Source organism: Armigeres subalbatus, chromosome 2, assembly GCF_024139115.2.
Source record: "Armigeres subalbatus isolate Guangzhou_Male chromosome 2, GZ_Asu_2, whole genome shotgun sequence".
In the NCBI taxonomy this organism is placed as follows: Eukaryota; Metazoa; Arthropoda; class Insecta; order Diptera; family Culicidae; genus Armigeres; species Armigeres subalbatus.
In genome coordinates, this window is record NC_085140.1 from 176,166,357 (window position 1) to 176,182,466 (window position 16,110).

At 40.1% G+C, this 16,110-nt stretch overlaps 1 protein-coding gene across 4 annotated transcripts in view; it reads left to right on the plus strand.

The window, feature by feature from the left end:
- Positions 1-16,110, plus strand: part of LOC134211256 (transient receptor potential cation channel trpm) — a 371,958-nt gene that overhangs the window by 179,587 nt on the left and 176,261 nt on the right. For 2 of the 4 annotated variants that reach the window (XM_062687966.1, XM_062687967.1), the window contains exon 2: positions 7,074-7,479. The exons of the other annotated variants lie outside the window; for them this stretch is intronic. In XM_062687966.1, the coding sequence (XP_062543950.1) occupies positions 7,171-7,479 (309 nt within the window). In that variant the 5' untranslated portion in view covers positions 7,074-7,170. The remainder of the gene's footprint in view (positions 1-7,073; positions 7,480-16,110) is intronic. 4 annotated transcript variants of the gene reach the window in all.

Consider the following 16,110-nt stretch of genomic DNA (forward strand, 5'->3'; position numbering starts at 1 on the left):
CACCTTTTCGGAACAAGATCGCGACCTAGATTTTTTTGCGCCTATCCCAGAATTCGCTAGGGATATCGGTGTTAATCAGATCATGGTGAACGATATTCTAAACGCTTTAAAAAACTTAGATGCATCTAAAGGCCCTGGTCCTGACGGTGTTTCACCGATATTTATGAAGAGTCTGGCTAAAGAGCTGACTGCACCTTTGTTTTGGCTCTTCAGATTGTCATTGGAATCCGGAAATTTTCCCAGGGTATGGAAAAGCTCCTATCTTGTGCCTATCTTCAAATCAGGCAAAAAATCTGACATTCGTAATTACCGTGGAATAGCCATTATCTCTTGCATTCCCAAACTTTTGAATCCATTATCAATGAAAAATTATTTTCACAACTTAAAAACAGAATTACGAATAAGCAGCATGGATTTTTCAAAGGTCGCTCTACCGCTACAAATTTAATAGAATTCATTGACTATTCTCTTAATGCAATGGATAATGGTAACTACGTGGAAGCTCTATACACTGACTTTAGCAAGGCGTTTGATCGTATTGACATTCCAATGTTACTCTTCAAATTGCAAAAATTGGAATTGAGCCAGGACTCCTTAGATGGCTTGAATCTTATCTCACAGACCGGCAACAAATAATAAAATTTAACGGAAAGAAATCCAATCCCATTCAAGTCACTTCAGGAGTTCCACAAGGCTCTCATCTTGGCCCTCTTTTATTTATATTATATGTAAATGACATTACCTTCATTCTCAAAAATATAAAGATTTTAATTTATGCCGATGACATAAAGCTATTTATGGAAATAAAAATGAAGACGACATAATCATATTCCAGAATGAAATACACATGTTCTATACATGGTGCAGAAAAAGCCTATTGCAACTGAATGTTAAGAAATGCAACATAATATCATTCAGCAGAAAAAGAATTACACCAAATACACAAATTGTATTAGGGAACAATACTGTAGAAAGACACGAAAGAGTTAGGGATTTAGGAGTGATTTTAGATTCGAAACTAACTTTTGTTGATCACTATAACACAATCATCCACAAAGCTAATAATATGCTAGGCTTTATCAAGCGTTTTTGCTTCAACTTTCAGGATCCCTACACAATCAAAACACTATATATTTCATATGTACGATCTATACTTGAATATTGTAGCATTGTATGGTCGCCTTATACAACCACACATGAAGAAAGAATAGAGTCAGTACAAAAACAATTTCTATTATACGCTCTTCGTAAATTAGGTTGGACGTCATTTCCTCTTCCATCTTATGAAGCACGTTGCATGCTTATAAATATACAAACTTTGAAAGAGCGTCGAGAATGTGCAACGGTTTCATTTGTTAACGATATAGTTTCTCAACGTGTTGATTCAACTGAAATTTTATCGAAATTTAACTTTTACATACCTTCTCGGCTACTTCGACATAGAACATTATTTTTAACCAACCACTGCCGAACAAATTACGCCAAATTTGGGCCTCTCAACCGAATGATGGCCGTTTACAATCAACACTGCGAAACTATTGACTTAACAATGTCTCGGCATAACATTAGACAGTATTTCCAAAGAACAAACATTACAAATTCAGCAATATAAATTCAAAATCAAAATTATACATCACTTTACTAAAAAAACCTATTATTTAATTATACTATAGCATTACAAAAACAAACATGTATATGTATATGTACTAGTCTACGTTGGTTGACGAAATAAAAATAAACATTCACCTCCAGTCCAACTTTTGTTGCTTCACGTTTCAGTCAGGTGTACAGTTCTGCCATCTTTGCAAATTTTCGGCCGACAATGTCCATTACATCCGTGAAACAAATAAATTGACTGGACCTGTTGAAAATCGAACCTCGGCTGTTACACCCGGCTCTCCGTATGACACCTTCTAGCGTAATGTTGAACAACAGGCACGAAAGTCCATCACCTTGTCTTAGTCCCTGGCGCGATTCGAACGAACTGGAGTTTTCGCCCGAAGTCTTCACACAGCTTGGCACACCATCCACCGTTGCTTTGATCAGTATGATAAGCTTCCCAGGGAAGCTGTTCTCGTCCATAATTTTCCATAGCTCTACGCGGTCTATAATGTCGTATGCCGCCTTGAAATCAATGAACAGATAGTGCGTTGGGACCGGGTATACCCCGTTAGGCATAAGTACGCTAGGCATAATGGACGTTAGGCATAACGGACGATAGGCATAATGTACGTTAGGCATAATGGACGTTAGGCATAAAATGACCCAAAGAACAGCCTAAGACATAAAGAAGGCAGAATTATGCCAAACGTCCATTATGCCTAACGTACATTATGCCTATCGTCCTTGTGCCTAGCGTCCATTATGCCTAACGTACTTATGCCTAACGTCATTATGCCTAACCTACTTATGCCAAACGTCGCGGACCCGTTGGGATCTAGTATATAGGCCTTTTTGAAGGATTTGCCGTACAGTAAAGATTTGGTCCGTTGTCGAGCGGCCGTCAACGAAGCCGGCTTGATAACTTCCCACGAACTCATTCACTAATGGTGACAGACGTCGGAAGATGATCTGAGATATCGCTTTATGGGCGAAATTCGTTCGGCGATAGGCGATCGCTCGAAAGTTCCACACTTCAGTTTGTCGCCTTTCTTGTAAATGGGGCATATAACCCTTGCCTTCCACTCCTCCTGTTCTGTTTCCCAGATTCTGACTATGCTAGCTTTTCCGGGCCCATCTTGATGAGCTCAGCTCCGATACGATCCTTACCTTTTTTGGTATTTAGCTGTTGGATCGCTGCCTTAACTTCTCTTAAGGTGGGGGCTGGTTTGCTTCCATTGTCCGCTGAAATGACGTAGTCATCTCCTCCGCTGCCTTGACATTCACTGTCTGTACTCTTAGCGCCATTCAAATGTTCTTCGTAGCGCTGCTTCCAGCTTTCGATCACCACACGTTCGTCCGTCAAGATGCTCCCATTGTTAACCCTGCACATTTCGGCTCGCGGCACGAAGCCTTGGCGGGATGCGTTGAGTTCTGATAGAACTTGCGTGTTTCTTGAGAACGGCACAGCTGATCCATCTCCTCGCACTCCGCTTCTTCCAGGCGGCGTTTCTTCTCTTGAAAAAGACGGGTCTGCTGTCTCCGCTTCCGTCTATAACGTTCCACGTTCTGCCGGGTACCTTGCTGCAGTGCGACCGCCCGCGCTGCGTCCTTCTCCTTCAGAATCTGTCTGTACTCTTCGTCGAACCAATCGTTTTGTCGACTTCGTCCCACATACCCATCGAGCACACCCTCTTTCGGCAACGCTGCCTCGAGATGCTGCGCGTATGCAGTGGCGACATCAGGTTGCTTCGTGGCGGTCATCGGTATCGAACATTGTTGATAACGGATAGTTTTGGGCGCAGTTTAACCCTCACCAGATAGTGGTCAAAGTCGATGTTAGCGCCACGATATGTCCTGACGTCGATAATGTCGATAATGGAGAGGGCCGTCCATCAATCAGAACGTGGTCGATTTGTGATTCTGTCTGCAGTGATGATCTCCAGGTGTACCGATGCGGAAGGCTGTGTTGGAAGTAGGTGCTGCTATGGATGTTGATTATGCTGAAGTTGAAGAACAGGCCTTTGATCCTCAACCTGCACATTCCGGCCACCACCCGATCATGCGCCTTTGCATATCGCCCATTCACTATGAAAGCTGTTCCCAACTCGTGTGTGTTGCAGCTCAGCAGCTCTGTGCTGCAGCTCTGGTAGATGGTATGATTACCTCTAAACGTTCGCATCATTGATCCCTTCTAACAAATCTCTTGCAGCGCTACGATGCCGAATCCACGGTCCTTGAGCACATCGGCGAGTATGCGTGTGCTCCCGATGAAGTTGAGAGATTTGCAGTTCCACGAACCGAGTTTCCATTCGCTAGTCCCTTTTCGTCACAATGGTCTTCGCCGATGGTTCCGGTCCGTACTCGCTTGTTGATTATTCGTTGCGTAAGTTTTTTTTATGGCTTGCAGGACCTGACACCAAACCCCTATGTTTCCGGAGGACCATTCCTCCTTATTTCCGGTAGACCATGGTTCACAGTTTTACTTAGAGTCCCTCGCTGGCACTTAGACGGTGATCAGCCGCTTCTAACATGGAGAGCAGACGCTGTTGTAAGCCGTTCCTAACATGGAGTACAGATGCTCAGTAAGATTTGCACTTCCGGAGAGGAGCAAACCTCCCCTTCCCTATCAGCATACGACCATAGTTCCTACCAGGGTTGGTTATCCGATCTTCCCTAAGGTTGCTCGTATCCCGGTCAGCACCACGAGGAGGTAGGGATAGGAGTTGCTGACTAAGAGGCTAAGGACCGCGAGATGGGGTCTATTTTATTCCTTCAGGTACGCGAAGTACCAATGGTACGCTTTACCCAGCATTTGCCGTGCCAGCATTGATGTCAAAAGTAAAACATGAGTATCACTAGTGTTCAATCTATGAATTGAAAGTACTAACTTGTTGTAAGAAAGCTGAAGGCATTTCAATAAATGAGTTTGAAAATTATTTCTATCCAGCTTTTTAAGTAGATCATGCCATAAAATTTGAATTACTTCTTTTGACATTTATATGTTGGACACAATAATTTTTATAATTGGATCAAAGTAAGCTAAAGCATAAATTGGAGAAATTTGTTTACATGACTCTTCTTGTCTATCTTCTATATTAGGGTAAATGACCCAATAGTGGAGGAACTAAGCACGTTCCACCACTGTTTGTTCGCATGCACAGAAGCTATAATTTATTTCGCTTACCTAAATTGTGCATTCGAAAGCTCCTCTTTTATATTTTTAGTAGAAAGTATTCCGATGGCAGCAGTTCCTGTCATTATTACCTAAAATGAATCCTCCAATTATTGGTGCAATGTTCCAATAGTTGCGATATTTTCTAATTCGTGTTCCTATAGTTGCGAATCCCATTGTTTTCATACGGGACTCGCAACTATGGGAACACTACCGCAACTATTGGTACAAGGCAGAGAATAAATTACACTATTTCAGTGATAGTTTACCGATTTTTTAGTAAATCCAAAACAGTTTTCAACTCTTTCACTTAGTGACAGGTCAACTAATTGATAAACAATGTGGGTTGCTGCGTTATTTGCGTATATTTGATAAAAACTACACTACCGCTACTATAGGAACACCCATGACTATCGGATCAATTACCCTATATATTAATAAAAAGGAAATGGTCTGTGTTCGTATCCGCATAACTCGAAAATGGCTGCATGGATTTTTTTCATTTCTTCAGCTGTTACGTTCGATATTGTTTCCGACGGGTTTATGTGATATTTTCTCATGCGAGACTCATTATTAAAATTGGGTAAATCGTGAAAAACTAAAATTAGGATTTGTATGGAAATTTTGCATGGGCAGTTCAGAGAGCGCATTTTCGCCTACTTTGCAGGACAACGTCTGCCGGGTCGACTAGTTACTGATAAAATCTCAATGTATAGAAGGTATCTGTTCCATTATCAATAACATGCTCCTATATCAATAACATTCGCAAAACAGGCAATTTAGGCTTAATTTGTGTGGTGTTTTGTTGTTATCCAATGTGCTCACTGCTGAAAAAATCACAAAAATGAGAAATAAAACAATATGCGCACCGATTCTTTGTTTTCTAATGGTATTAATTTGGGAACATGGTAGAAATACAAGAAGTAGTTCCCCTATACTAATACAAACTTCGTAGAATTTACAGAGAAGTTCCGAGCAACTTTCGGAGGAAATTCCGTAGAATTTTTGAGGAATTTTGAAAAAAAAATCTTTGGGGTTTCCAAATAGTTTTTCGAGTTAATTGCAATGAATGTTCGAACAGATGCTAGAGAATTTCTCGACGTATTTCCGTAGAATTATCAAAGGGAAATCAAAAAAAAAAAATTAAAAGAATTTCATAAGAAAATTAAGAGAACTTCCCTCAGAAATTCCGTAATTTTTTTTTCAAAAATATCAGAGAATATTTTTCTAAGAAATACTATGTCCAGTAGTTGACGACAATTTGAATCACACCTTTAGATAAAGTATTTTACAGTGTTTGGGCTGAAATCTGATTGTACATAAAATAAATTGGCCTGCATTCGTATCAGCATAACGCAAAAACAGCTGGATAGATTCTCCGATATGTTTGTTATAGTTTCCGACGGGTTCATATGATATTTCCTCATGCTAAAATTAAGAGTAAAGTTGATTAAACCGTGAAAAACTAAAATTAATATTCGTTTGAAATTTTTGCTTGAGCAGCTCACAACACGCATTTTGGTCTACTATGCAAGACAGCGTCTTCTGGGTCAAGTAGTAGTACTATGTAGTATCCTAGGTAGTACCTAGTCAAGTATAGTATTTAAAAAAATAATTCAATTTTCCCCTTTCCAAATTGATCCATATTCATAAATCTAATGGCACACTGAATTTAAACTACTAAAGCCTAAAATATGATAAACTTTGATAAAAGCTCTTGTCACCGAAGGCAAGATACCTGGGGTCTATATTTATATAACATTTTTACTTCTAACTTGTCGTCGCCGGGAAGTCAGAAATCGTTATTTGCAAGTGACATGGGCCGCTTCGGGTTTGCAGATGACACGAGCGGAACCTTTTTGTCTTTCGCAGTAGATTGTGGAAAAGTTTCAAAACTCAGCTTATAATTTTCTCACATAAGCCAAGAGCTTATGTTAGCAAGTTTTTCAATTAATTACAATCAAGTTCCAATGGTACAATTTTAAATATAAAGCTTGGTTAGTTAAAAAAATTCTATTCTGAGTTTTCATTTAATTCCTCGAACGATTATTTATGATCCGGCCATGCTGAAATTGTGTCTCTGGCAGGAGCCATTAAAGTCTACTGATGGCAATATCATTCAAATTGAATTTGTTCCATCCGTTCCTGTTACACCTCACAAAACGGTCATTAGGACCAGCGAAAACAAAAAAAACTTCAGGAGTCGTGAAAAGTTCTCCCTGCTCTGCTTTCCAAACCATCGCCACCGTCATTCAGCTCAACACCGGCGGAGTGGACTTATTTGATTGGTTCCGTGCAGAAATCTGATGCAAATTTAATTACGCACCGATTAACCACCCCCAAAAAAGTTTCACGCGAAGCCACTGCCAGTGTCTGACGTGCGTTTCGCCGACTTCATGGATCCCTACGATAACGAACAGACGTTCATCCGAACCTTCACCGCCCCGGCCAGTTACTATGCTGGTAGCGTCCGGAGCAATGCCACCGCCACCACCAACGGGGCCGCCGAGCGACCGTTCCCGATGATGCTGGCCCAAAAGTTGCGACGGATGGAAAATTTCGATCTCTCGGCGACACCTCCGCGGGCGCCGTCCCCACCGCCCCCGTCGCTGTACTTCGATAACAACTCGTCCGTGTCATCGACGTCGTCGGTGGCCGAGCCGCTGGATCTGAACGTCGTTCAACTGCTCTATCAAATCTGCAAGGTAAACAAGGAGTATACACGGCACGAACCGACCGGATGATGTGATGACAGGCCACCTGGCATAGTTTAAAAAAGAGGAAGAATGGTGTGAAATGCTTCAACAGGTGTTGTGTTCATTAACTTGATGAGGCAAACATGCTTACACTGGGGGTGCTATTTACGCGGTTTGTTGTTGAGTGAAAGTGGCATTTGAATTTATTAAAACATTGGACAAACCACACACAATAATCCACAAAAAAGAACGAAGAAAAATCAGGTGGCATTTAAAAAGTTATGGGAATTAAAGTAGACCGAGAAACTGATAAAATCTATACGCGTAAAAAACAATGCCAGTGTATTTTGTTTTGCGTAGAGCTACTGATCCGGTTTTTATAGCTCCCATATTGATCCTTAAAAAAATCAAAGGAATGAAAGACAATTTGTTTCTAGCTTCATGATGTTTTAACAGCAGCTTATCCATTAGACCGGAAGTCATTTGGTCGAATAGATCTTTTGGCCGAATGTGACATTTGGCCGAATAAGCGAAATGGTGTTGGCCTAATAGGTCATTTGACCAAACATGTCATTTGTCCGAATAGGTCATTTGAAAAGTGAGAAATGAGATGTAAAAAGTGAGACGTCATACTTCGCACTACTTATTTCCCTTTTCTCACTGTAAAAAGTGAGTAGTGCGAAAAAGGAGTGAGACGTCTCACTACTCCCTTCTTACTTCTCACTTTTTACAGTGAACAGTAAGAAATGAGAAATGTGTAGTGAGACGTCTCACTCCTCATTTCTCACTTCTCGATGTAAAAAGTGAGTAGTGCGAAGTGAGTCACTAAACTTCACACTAATCACTTCGCGCTTGTCACTTCTCACCTATCATTTATCACTTCTCACTGTGAACAATTAATAGTACGAAATGAGAAGTAAGACGTCTCTCTCGTCACATGCTGTTGTCGTGTGCCCGAGTCTGCTGATAAATACCAGCCAAACTTCCGACTCTCCGCGAAACTTTGAAAGATGTTGGAACACCGCTTTCCTGCCACGGCCCGTCAGGGACTAGACTGTTCCGCATGCTGCGTTTGGTCCGTTTCTTCCACAAACGATCCCCGACAATCAGTGACCGACGGTTGCTCGACCACCTTCTTAGTGTCACTGTTCTACCACTACTACACTTTCTGCTTGCGACGTTCTTACTTCATACCGCCAACAGCACAGTCATGGTCTTTCTGACGCTTCTCTCGAAGTGACTCCGAATTGTTTCCCAATTTTTGATGAACTACTCCTCCGCTAGGAGTTGATCATCAAGCCTCTTCTACTCGTGCGCTAACTGCCACTCCTTTATTTCTGGTTTCTGCCTAGAGTGCCTAGAGTGTTGCTATTTCTGCGCCTCCATCCGCTTTGCAAAGGCATTCTTCTAGGTGAGTGATTCTTTTTCTAAAAGCTTCTCAGTTGGATCTGCTTCGGACACGGCCTTAATGTAGGTGACGAAATGCGTATAATTTTGGTTAGGTTTGATTGGCTTATCAGTCTTTGCCATTTTAACAACGACGATTAAATTTACTTCCAACGTTTCGTTTCGTATACGGACACGGATATAAATTTAATCATCGTTGTTTAAATGGCAAAGACTGATGGGTCTATTAAACCTACCCAAAATTACAACAACAGTCGCTTTAAGAAACAGAAATACGTATGTGTAAAAAAATAATCCAGGGTGGAATTAAGTGGGATAGTCATAGTACTAACTCGTCTTTTAACTAGTGAATAATTAGAACCTAGATCTCTGGTTAAGGTAAAACTGAGAAAAAATCATTAATATGGACTCTAAGAAGTAGCAAAAAAAATTATGAGCTGTCGTTGTTGTATCGGGCTTTGAGAAAATTATATGAATATGAAAACAGCAAAAAAAATGTGCGGGGGTCCTAGGAAGTTGTATGGACATGACTAGTTGCTGTCAGCTTTGTATCGATTCCAGGTTACCTGGTAGACCAATTGATCCAAACTCCAGAACATTTTGAGGAACCTAGAACTACTGGATGAGGTATGTCTGAGTTGAGTTTTATGCGCATGAGCTCTAGGGAGTTGTATGGACATGACTGCTCGCTGTCAGATTTCTATCGAGCCCAGTTGACCTGGTAGACTAATTGATCCAAACTCCAAAACTGTATGGGGAACCTAAAACGTTTGATATGGGTATACCCGTGTTGCAAATCATACGCATGAGCTGTAGGGACTAGCATGGGTTTCCATTGGCACGGGTTTCTGTAGTTTTCTTCCTCAAATTTGCGTATTATCTTCCATCGGTATAGAAGCTACTTGGAAGAAACATATTGTCACACAAAGTATTGAAAAAAAAGGATAAAAGTGAGCATCCCTAGAAGCCTTACCAGTATCATAATATTATAATATACCAGATGATATGTGTAAACAATCCGTAAAAGAATTGTGAAAATCGGTTGAAAGATGCTGAGAAACAGTTGATTAAAAACTTAGTTCCTATGATTTTCAGATCACGGTATTCGGCGTGTTAATGCAAAGTTGTCGCATGAAACGTATAAAAATTGAAGATTGGGGATGAACGGCAACAAAATCCCTTTGGTGCGTTCTGTTCTATATCTCCCCTGCCTGTCAGTGGTCTAATCTCTCTACGGTCGCAGAAGCCAGAGGAGATTAGGGAAAAGGTACGGGCCCTTGTGTCACAGTGGAGGGGCCACTGTGCTGCGACGTCGATTATGATGACTATATTTAGGCGTCATGGGTGAAGTGGGCCTAATTGGAATAATTTTCTTCCGACGAAGTGCGGGCTTAGGAGAGCTTCGGCTCGGCTTCGGTGGAATCTGGGTTGAAGATTGAGGAAGATTTGATTGGATTATTAGGCAAATTAGTAGATTGCAGTGTGATGATTTGGAGCCTGAGCTAACATGGGATGCTGATAGGAGGAGCTTATATTGAGCCGCTGAAGTCCTGCTTGATACTGAATTCGTATCTACTCTCGAGTAACGTAGTTTGTGTTTTAATTGTGTGAGGAGTGCAGAATCAAAATTGTGACAATAATTTTTCCGATATATCCTGTTGTTCAATTACGATAATAATATGTAATTGTTCAATTATACAGATGTGCTCGACTTGCGGTTAGCGGCAGTAAGTTATTCAAACTGAAACATAAAACATAGTTAGCACACAAGAATCCAAAACAAATTTGAAAATTCTAGGATTAATTCTAGTTGGCCAGATTCCAGATTCATGCCAATGAATTTTTTATATCTTTTATCCGCACGTCCCTTTAAGCTTTCAAACATAGTTTTTATGCAGATGCGTATTCGTTACTAAAAACCTCGACACGATCTGCATCTAATTTATCTAAGATACGCCACATAATACGCTTATCGTCACCAAGTGAATTTATCTGGTTCCATTCATTTCATTCCAAGGAGAGGATTTTCCAAATCCGGAAGCTAAACACATGCGAATAAAATTCCCTTGCCGTTGTCAGCTGAGTCGGAGCTTTCCCCGTTGTTGCCAAAACCGCAACGATGGATTAGCCAAAACTCAATTTCCATCACGTACAAGCAATTAGGTTCCCCCCTTGCACGAGGGTCTCGCTTCATTTCACCTAGAGCCTTTGGCTGCATACCCGCTGCAGTTGAACTCGCTACGTAAGTAAGATGTGGAAAGATGCGGAAACCACGGTCTAACATTGCTGTTTGTTACGAGCGGTGAATTGCTTTTTACATACAGTGCCTTTCGTAATGATACGACCGTCAAGAAACGAATAATTTCAAATTTTACGACAAACTTGGCGTACAATAGTTTAGTCTGAATAGTCATTTAAGAAGATAAATTGAAAAATTGTATGTAGATATGTTCCACCGCTACGGGTCTCTAATTAACCTTGCGAAGAAAGGCATTGGAGCTCCAATCCGGATCGGACTATAGACTCAGAAGTTATGGTCAAAATACGGCTCTTTTAGATCAATAAATCGTAGAAAAGTTTTGCTCTCTTTTCAAGCCCTTATATTGGCTGGATTGGACTAAGGGCTTAAAAGCTATGGCCAAAATACTATTTGTGTAATGCACGAGAAAGGCACTATTATATAGTTTGATCGGATAAAGACAATGGTGGGTGTGGTATGGCTCCTTAATAAAACCCAGATTAATCCACCTAGCGGTGATAGTGCCTTTCTCGTTCGTTCAAAAGGTTTGGAAAAATCTCAAATAACACCAATATGTGGATTGGTCTTATTTTTCATATTTTTTTATATGCATAAAAAAAATTCTCGCCAAACGCAATTTGTTGCAAACAAATCGGATGAGCATAAAGGCTCCGTCAGACGTTGCAAGCAAATCACTCGTGCGAGCGAATGATTTCTGAGAGCACTCGCAATTGCAGTCACACGTAGCAATTTTTTACTGTAAGCAAATGACAGATTTACTCTCATGCAAATATAAACAAAAACCAAAAACTTGTTTTTCGGCCACAAAATCTAATTTCATTCCTATTTTTGCAGTGCAACACTGCCACCTGAAAACGTTTTCAATTTTGCGAGCGAAAAATTTGCTAGTGCTGCACTAGCAAGCGCAATTTCGTTTCTGCGAGTTGAAAATTTTTAACGCTTAGCAGTCACACATTGTAAGCGAGCGTTTGCTTACGAGTTGTCATTTGTTTGCATGCAATCACTTTCAGTGTAGTCAGACAGGAAAATTTTTGACAGTTGTCGCTTTCTGCGGGCAAAATGCTCGTTGCGAGTGATTTGCTTGCAACGTCTGACGGCACCTTAAGAGCAAAAAATGGCATTTTATTTTGTAGTTTTAAAATTAGTATTTTTGCCATAACTTTTGACCCAATTGTACGATCCGGCCAAGTTTCTATAGGAAACAATGGGACAAGATTCTGCGTAGAATGCAATCTGTTGCAACCTGAGAAGCACATCTTGCGCATCAATCACAGTAACTTATATATGACCGGATTCAGTCACTATATGGTTACTGCAACCAGATTTGTTGAACTTGTGTTGCTTGGGGGGGAATAGATGAAGTCTAAGTGCTGAAAAAATGAGCTAGACTTTTTTGAACTCTTTTTCACAATAAATAGTAATTTGACCATAATATCTAAGCCCATAGTCCGATCTGGCCAATTTTCAATAAGAAAATATGAGACATTCTGCGTTGAATGCAATTTAATGCGAGTAAATCGGTTGAGAATAAGTGCCCGAAATGAGTGACATTTTTTTTAGCTATTTTTCCATAAAAAAATGGTATAATTTTCGATCCCATAGTCCGATATGGCCAATTTTCAATAGGAAACAACGGGACAGGATTCTACGTCGAATGCAATTTGTTGCGAGCAAATCAGTTGAGGATAAGTGCCTGAAAATGAGTGACATTTTTACGCGATTTTTACGTATAAATTTGTATTTTGACCATAACTTCCGAGCCCATAGTCCGACCTGGCCAATTTCTAATAGAAAACAATGGGACAGGATTCTGCGTCGAATGCAATTTGTTGTGAGCAAATCGGTTGAGGATAAGTGCCCGAAAAATGAGTGACATTTTTTACGTGATTTTTTCGTAGGATTTTGTATTTTGGCCATAACTTTCGATCCCATAGTCCGATGTGGCCAATTTCAAATAGGAAACAATGGGACAGGATTCTGCGTCGAATGCAATTTGTTGCGAGCAAATCGGTTGAGGATAAGTGCCCGAAAAATGAGTGACATTTTTCACGCGATTTTTTCGTAGGATTTTGTATTTTGGCCATAACTTTCGATCCCATAGTTCGATCTGGCCAATTTAAAAAAGGAGACAGTGGGACAGGATTCTGCGTCGAATGCAACTTATTCCGAGCAAATCGGTTGAGGGTAAGTGCCCGAAAATGAGTGATATTTTTTACATGATTTTTTCGTATGATTTTGTGTTTTGGCCATAACTTTTGATCCCATAGTCCGATCTGGCCAATTTCAAATAGGAAACAATGGGACAGGATTCTGCGTCGAATGCAACTTGTTGCGAGCAAATCGGTTGAGGATAAGTGCCCGAAAAATGAGTGACATTTTTACGCGATTTTTTCGTAGGATTTTGTATTTTGGCCATAACTTTCGATCCCATAGTTCGATCTGGCCAATTTCAAATAGGAAACAATGGGACAGGATTCTGCGTAGAATGCAATTTGTTGCGAGCAAATCGGTTGAGAATAAGTGCCCGAAAAATGAGTGACATTTTTTACGCGATTTTTTCGTATGATTTTGTATTTTGGCCATAACTTTCGATCCAATAGTTCGATCTGGCCAATTTCAAATAGGAATCAATGGGACAGGATTCTGCGTCGAATGCAACTTGTTGCAAGCAAATCGGTTGAGGATAAGTGTCCGAAAAATGAGTGACATTTTTTACATGATTTTTTCGCATGATTTTGTGTTTTGGCCATAACTTTTGATCCCATAGTCCGACCTGGCCAATTTCAAATAGGAAACAATGGGACAGGATTCTGCGTCGAATGCAACTTGTTGCGAGCAAATCGGTTGAGGATAAGTGCCCGAAAAATGAGTGACATTTTTTACGCGATTTTTTCGTAGGATTTTGTATTTTGGCCATAACTTTCGATCCCATAGTTCGATCTGGCCAATTTCAAATAGGAAACAATGGGACAGGATTTTGCGTCGAATGCAACTTGTTGCGAGCAAATCGGTTGAGGATAAGTGTCCGAAAAATGAGTGACATTTTTTACGCGATTTTTTCGTATGTATTTGTATTTTGGCCATAACTCTCGATCCCATAGTTCGATCTGGCCAATTTCAAATAGGAAACAATGGGACAGGATTCTGCGTCGAATGCAACTTGTTGCGAGCAAATCGGTTGAGGATAAGTGCCCGAAAAATGAGTGACATTTTGTTGAGTAGTTTTGCGCACACACACACACACACACACACACACACACACACACACACACACACACACACACACACACACACACACACACAACCAGACATCACCTCAATTCGTCGAACTGAGTCGATTGGTATATAACACTATGGGTCTCCGGGCCTTCTATAAAAAGTTTGTTTTTGGAGCGATCATATAGCCTTTACCGTATACTTAGTATACGAGAAAGGCAAAAATGAGTGTTTGCCGGGAATAAGGCAATAGTGAATGCGATCCTTTCTTATAAGTTAGCTCGGAAGAAGGTAACGGTAATTGCGATTTTTTTCCTTGGGAGTAGTTAGGATGGATTCAATTTTTCCGAAAATATCTGACATCAATCTACATTAGCAGTTTTTAATATTTTTATCGAGTGGTACCTTTCAAGGTGTTGGCATTGCTTGTGCTACTCTTGGTATTTTCCCTGGGAAATCAGACTCTACTAAAAACACGCTTCAGTTTCACACCTATATATAGATACGTTAAAATTAGGGCTCCCAACCCGGAATCGATTTCCCAGGAAATCAAATTTCTAAGCGTCTGTGACAAAAATTTCCCAACAGAACAAAGTTATTGGTTTGTGCAGAGCTACCAATTTTCGCTAGATCGCAGATATTTAAGCAAGGGTAGTGGTGGGTTTGTCCTATTATTGTCAGATAGTTTATTTAAGGACAATCCTCACGGAATCCATTTTTAATGCTGTGCTCGACTGAAAGTTCTTTTTTCGCTTTCGAATAGAACAATTTATTTTTCAAAGTATTTTAATGTATCTAGTTTTAAACAGGCATTGCAAACCATCCCATCATTCGATCTTTTGAGCAAAGATACTGATGAAATGATGGGATATCAATCTTAGTTATCTATCAGCTCAGTAAACAAAGTGCAATGTTCGTCATGGAGAAACAATTTTTCACAGCTCTTGTTGTAGCAACACCCTCGCAACGCGAATAAATCCCGAATTGCGTTGGCTATCCGGATCATCATCAAACGCTCAAATGATAATATCTTTCCAGAGTGCTCTTTGATTAGGGATAATATCTTTGCACAAGCAATGCTCAGATGATATTGCAATGCCTGCTTTTAAAACCTTCAAACTTAAACATATGCTCGAGTGTTCGAAATAAAAACGACATTTCGCTCAAACTTGACCAGAAGATTGTTTCTTTAAAGTTTCAGAATTTAGAGTTGAGTTTCAGAATAATTGATGTTAGAAACCACCTTGAATAATAGAATAAGACCTTCCAAAACCGTTTTTATCTGTGTATCGTAGAAAAATATCTTTCGCTTTTCGTACTGAACAGAAAACTTTCTCAGGTCGAGGTTGAGGTCAAGTGTGATGTTATTGCTTTAGTCATATTTCACGACAAAATTAAGTTACGATTTCTGATTTGTTTTGTATAATTGTTTTATTTCCCGGGATCCCGGAAAGTCATATTTCATTTCTCGATTCCCGGGAAAAATGGAAGCCCAAAAATTGCATCCGACAGATCACAGAAAAGATTGAAATAAGGTTTCCATTCGGCTTCAATTGGCCTTCACCGTCAAAAATGTTATCTCATTTTGAAGTCGCAGTTAGTTCTTTGACTTATTTAAGGTCAACTTTTCCAACGAATATTCTTGCAGCCTCTAACTAGTTTTAAAATTAAAAATAGTAATTGAAAAAGTAATGCACGTGTGACTTTGGTTCAAAACCGGGCTAATTTTTCGTGATTTTGTTTTCAATTGATTGCAA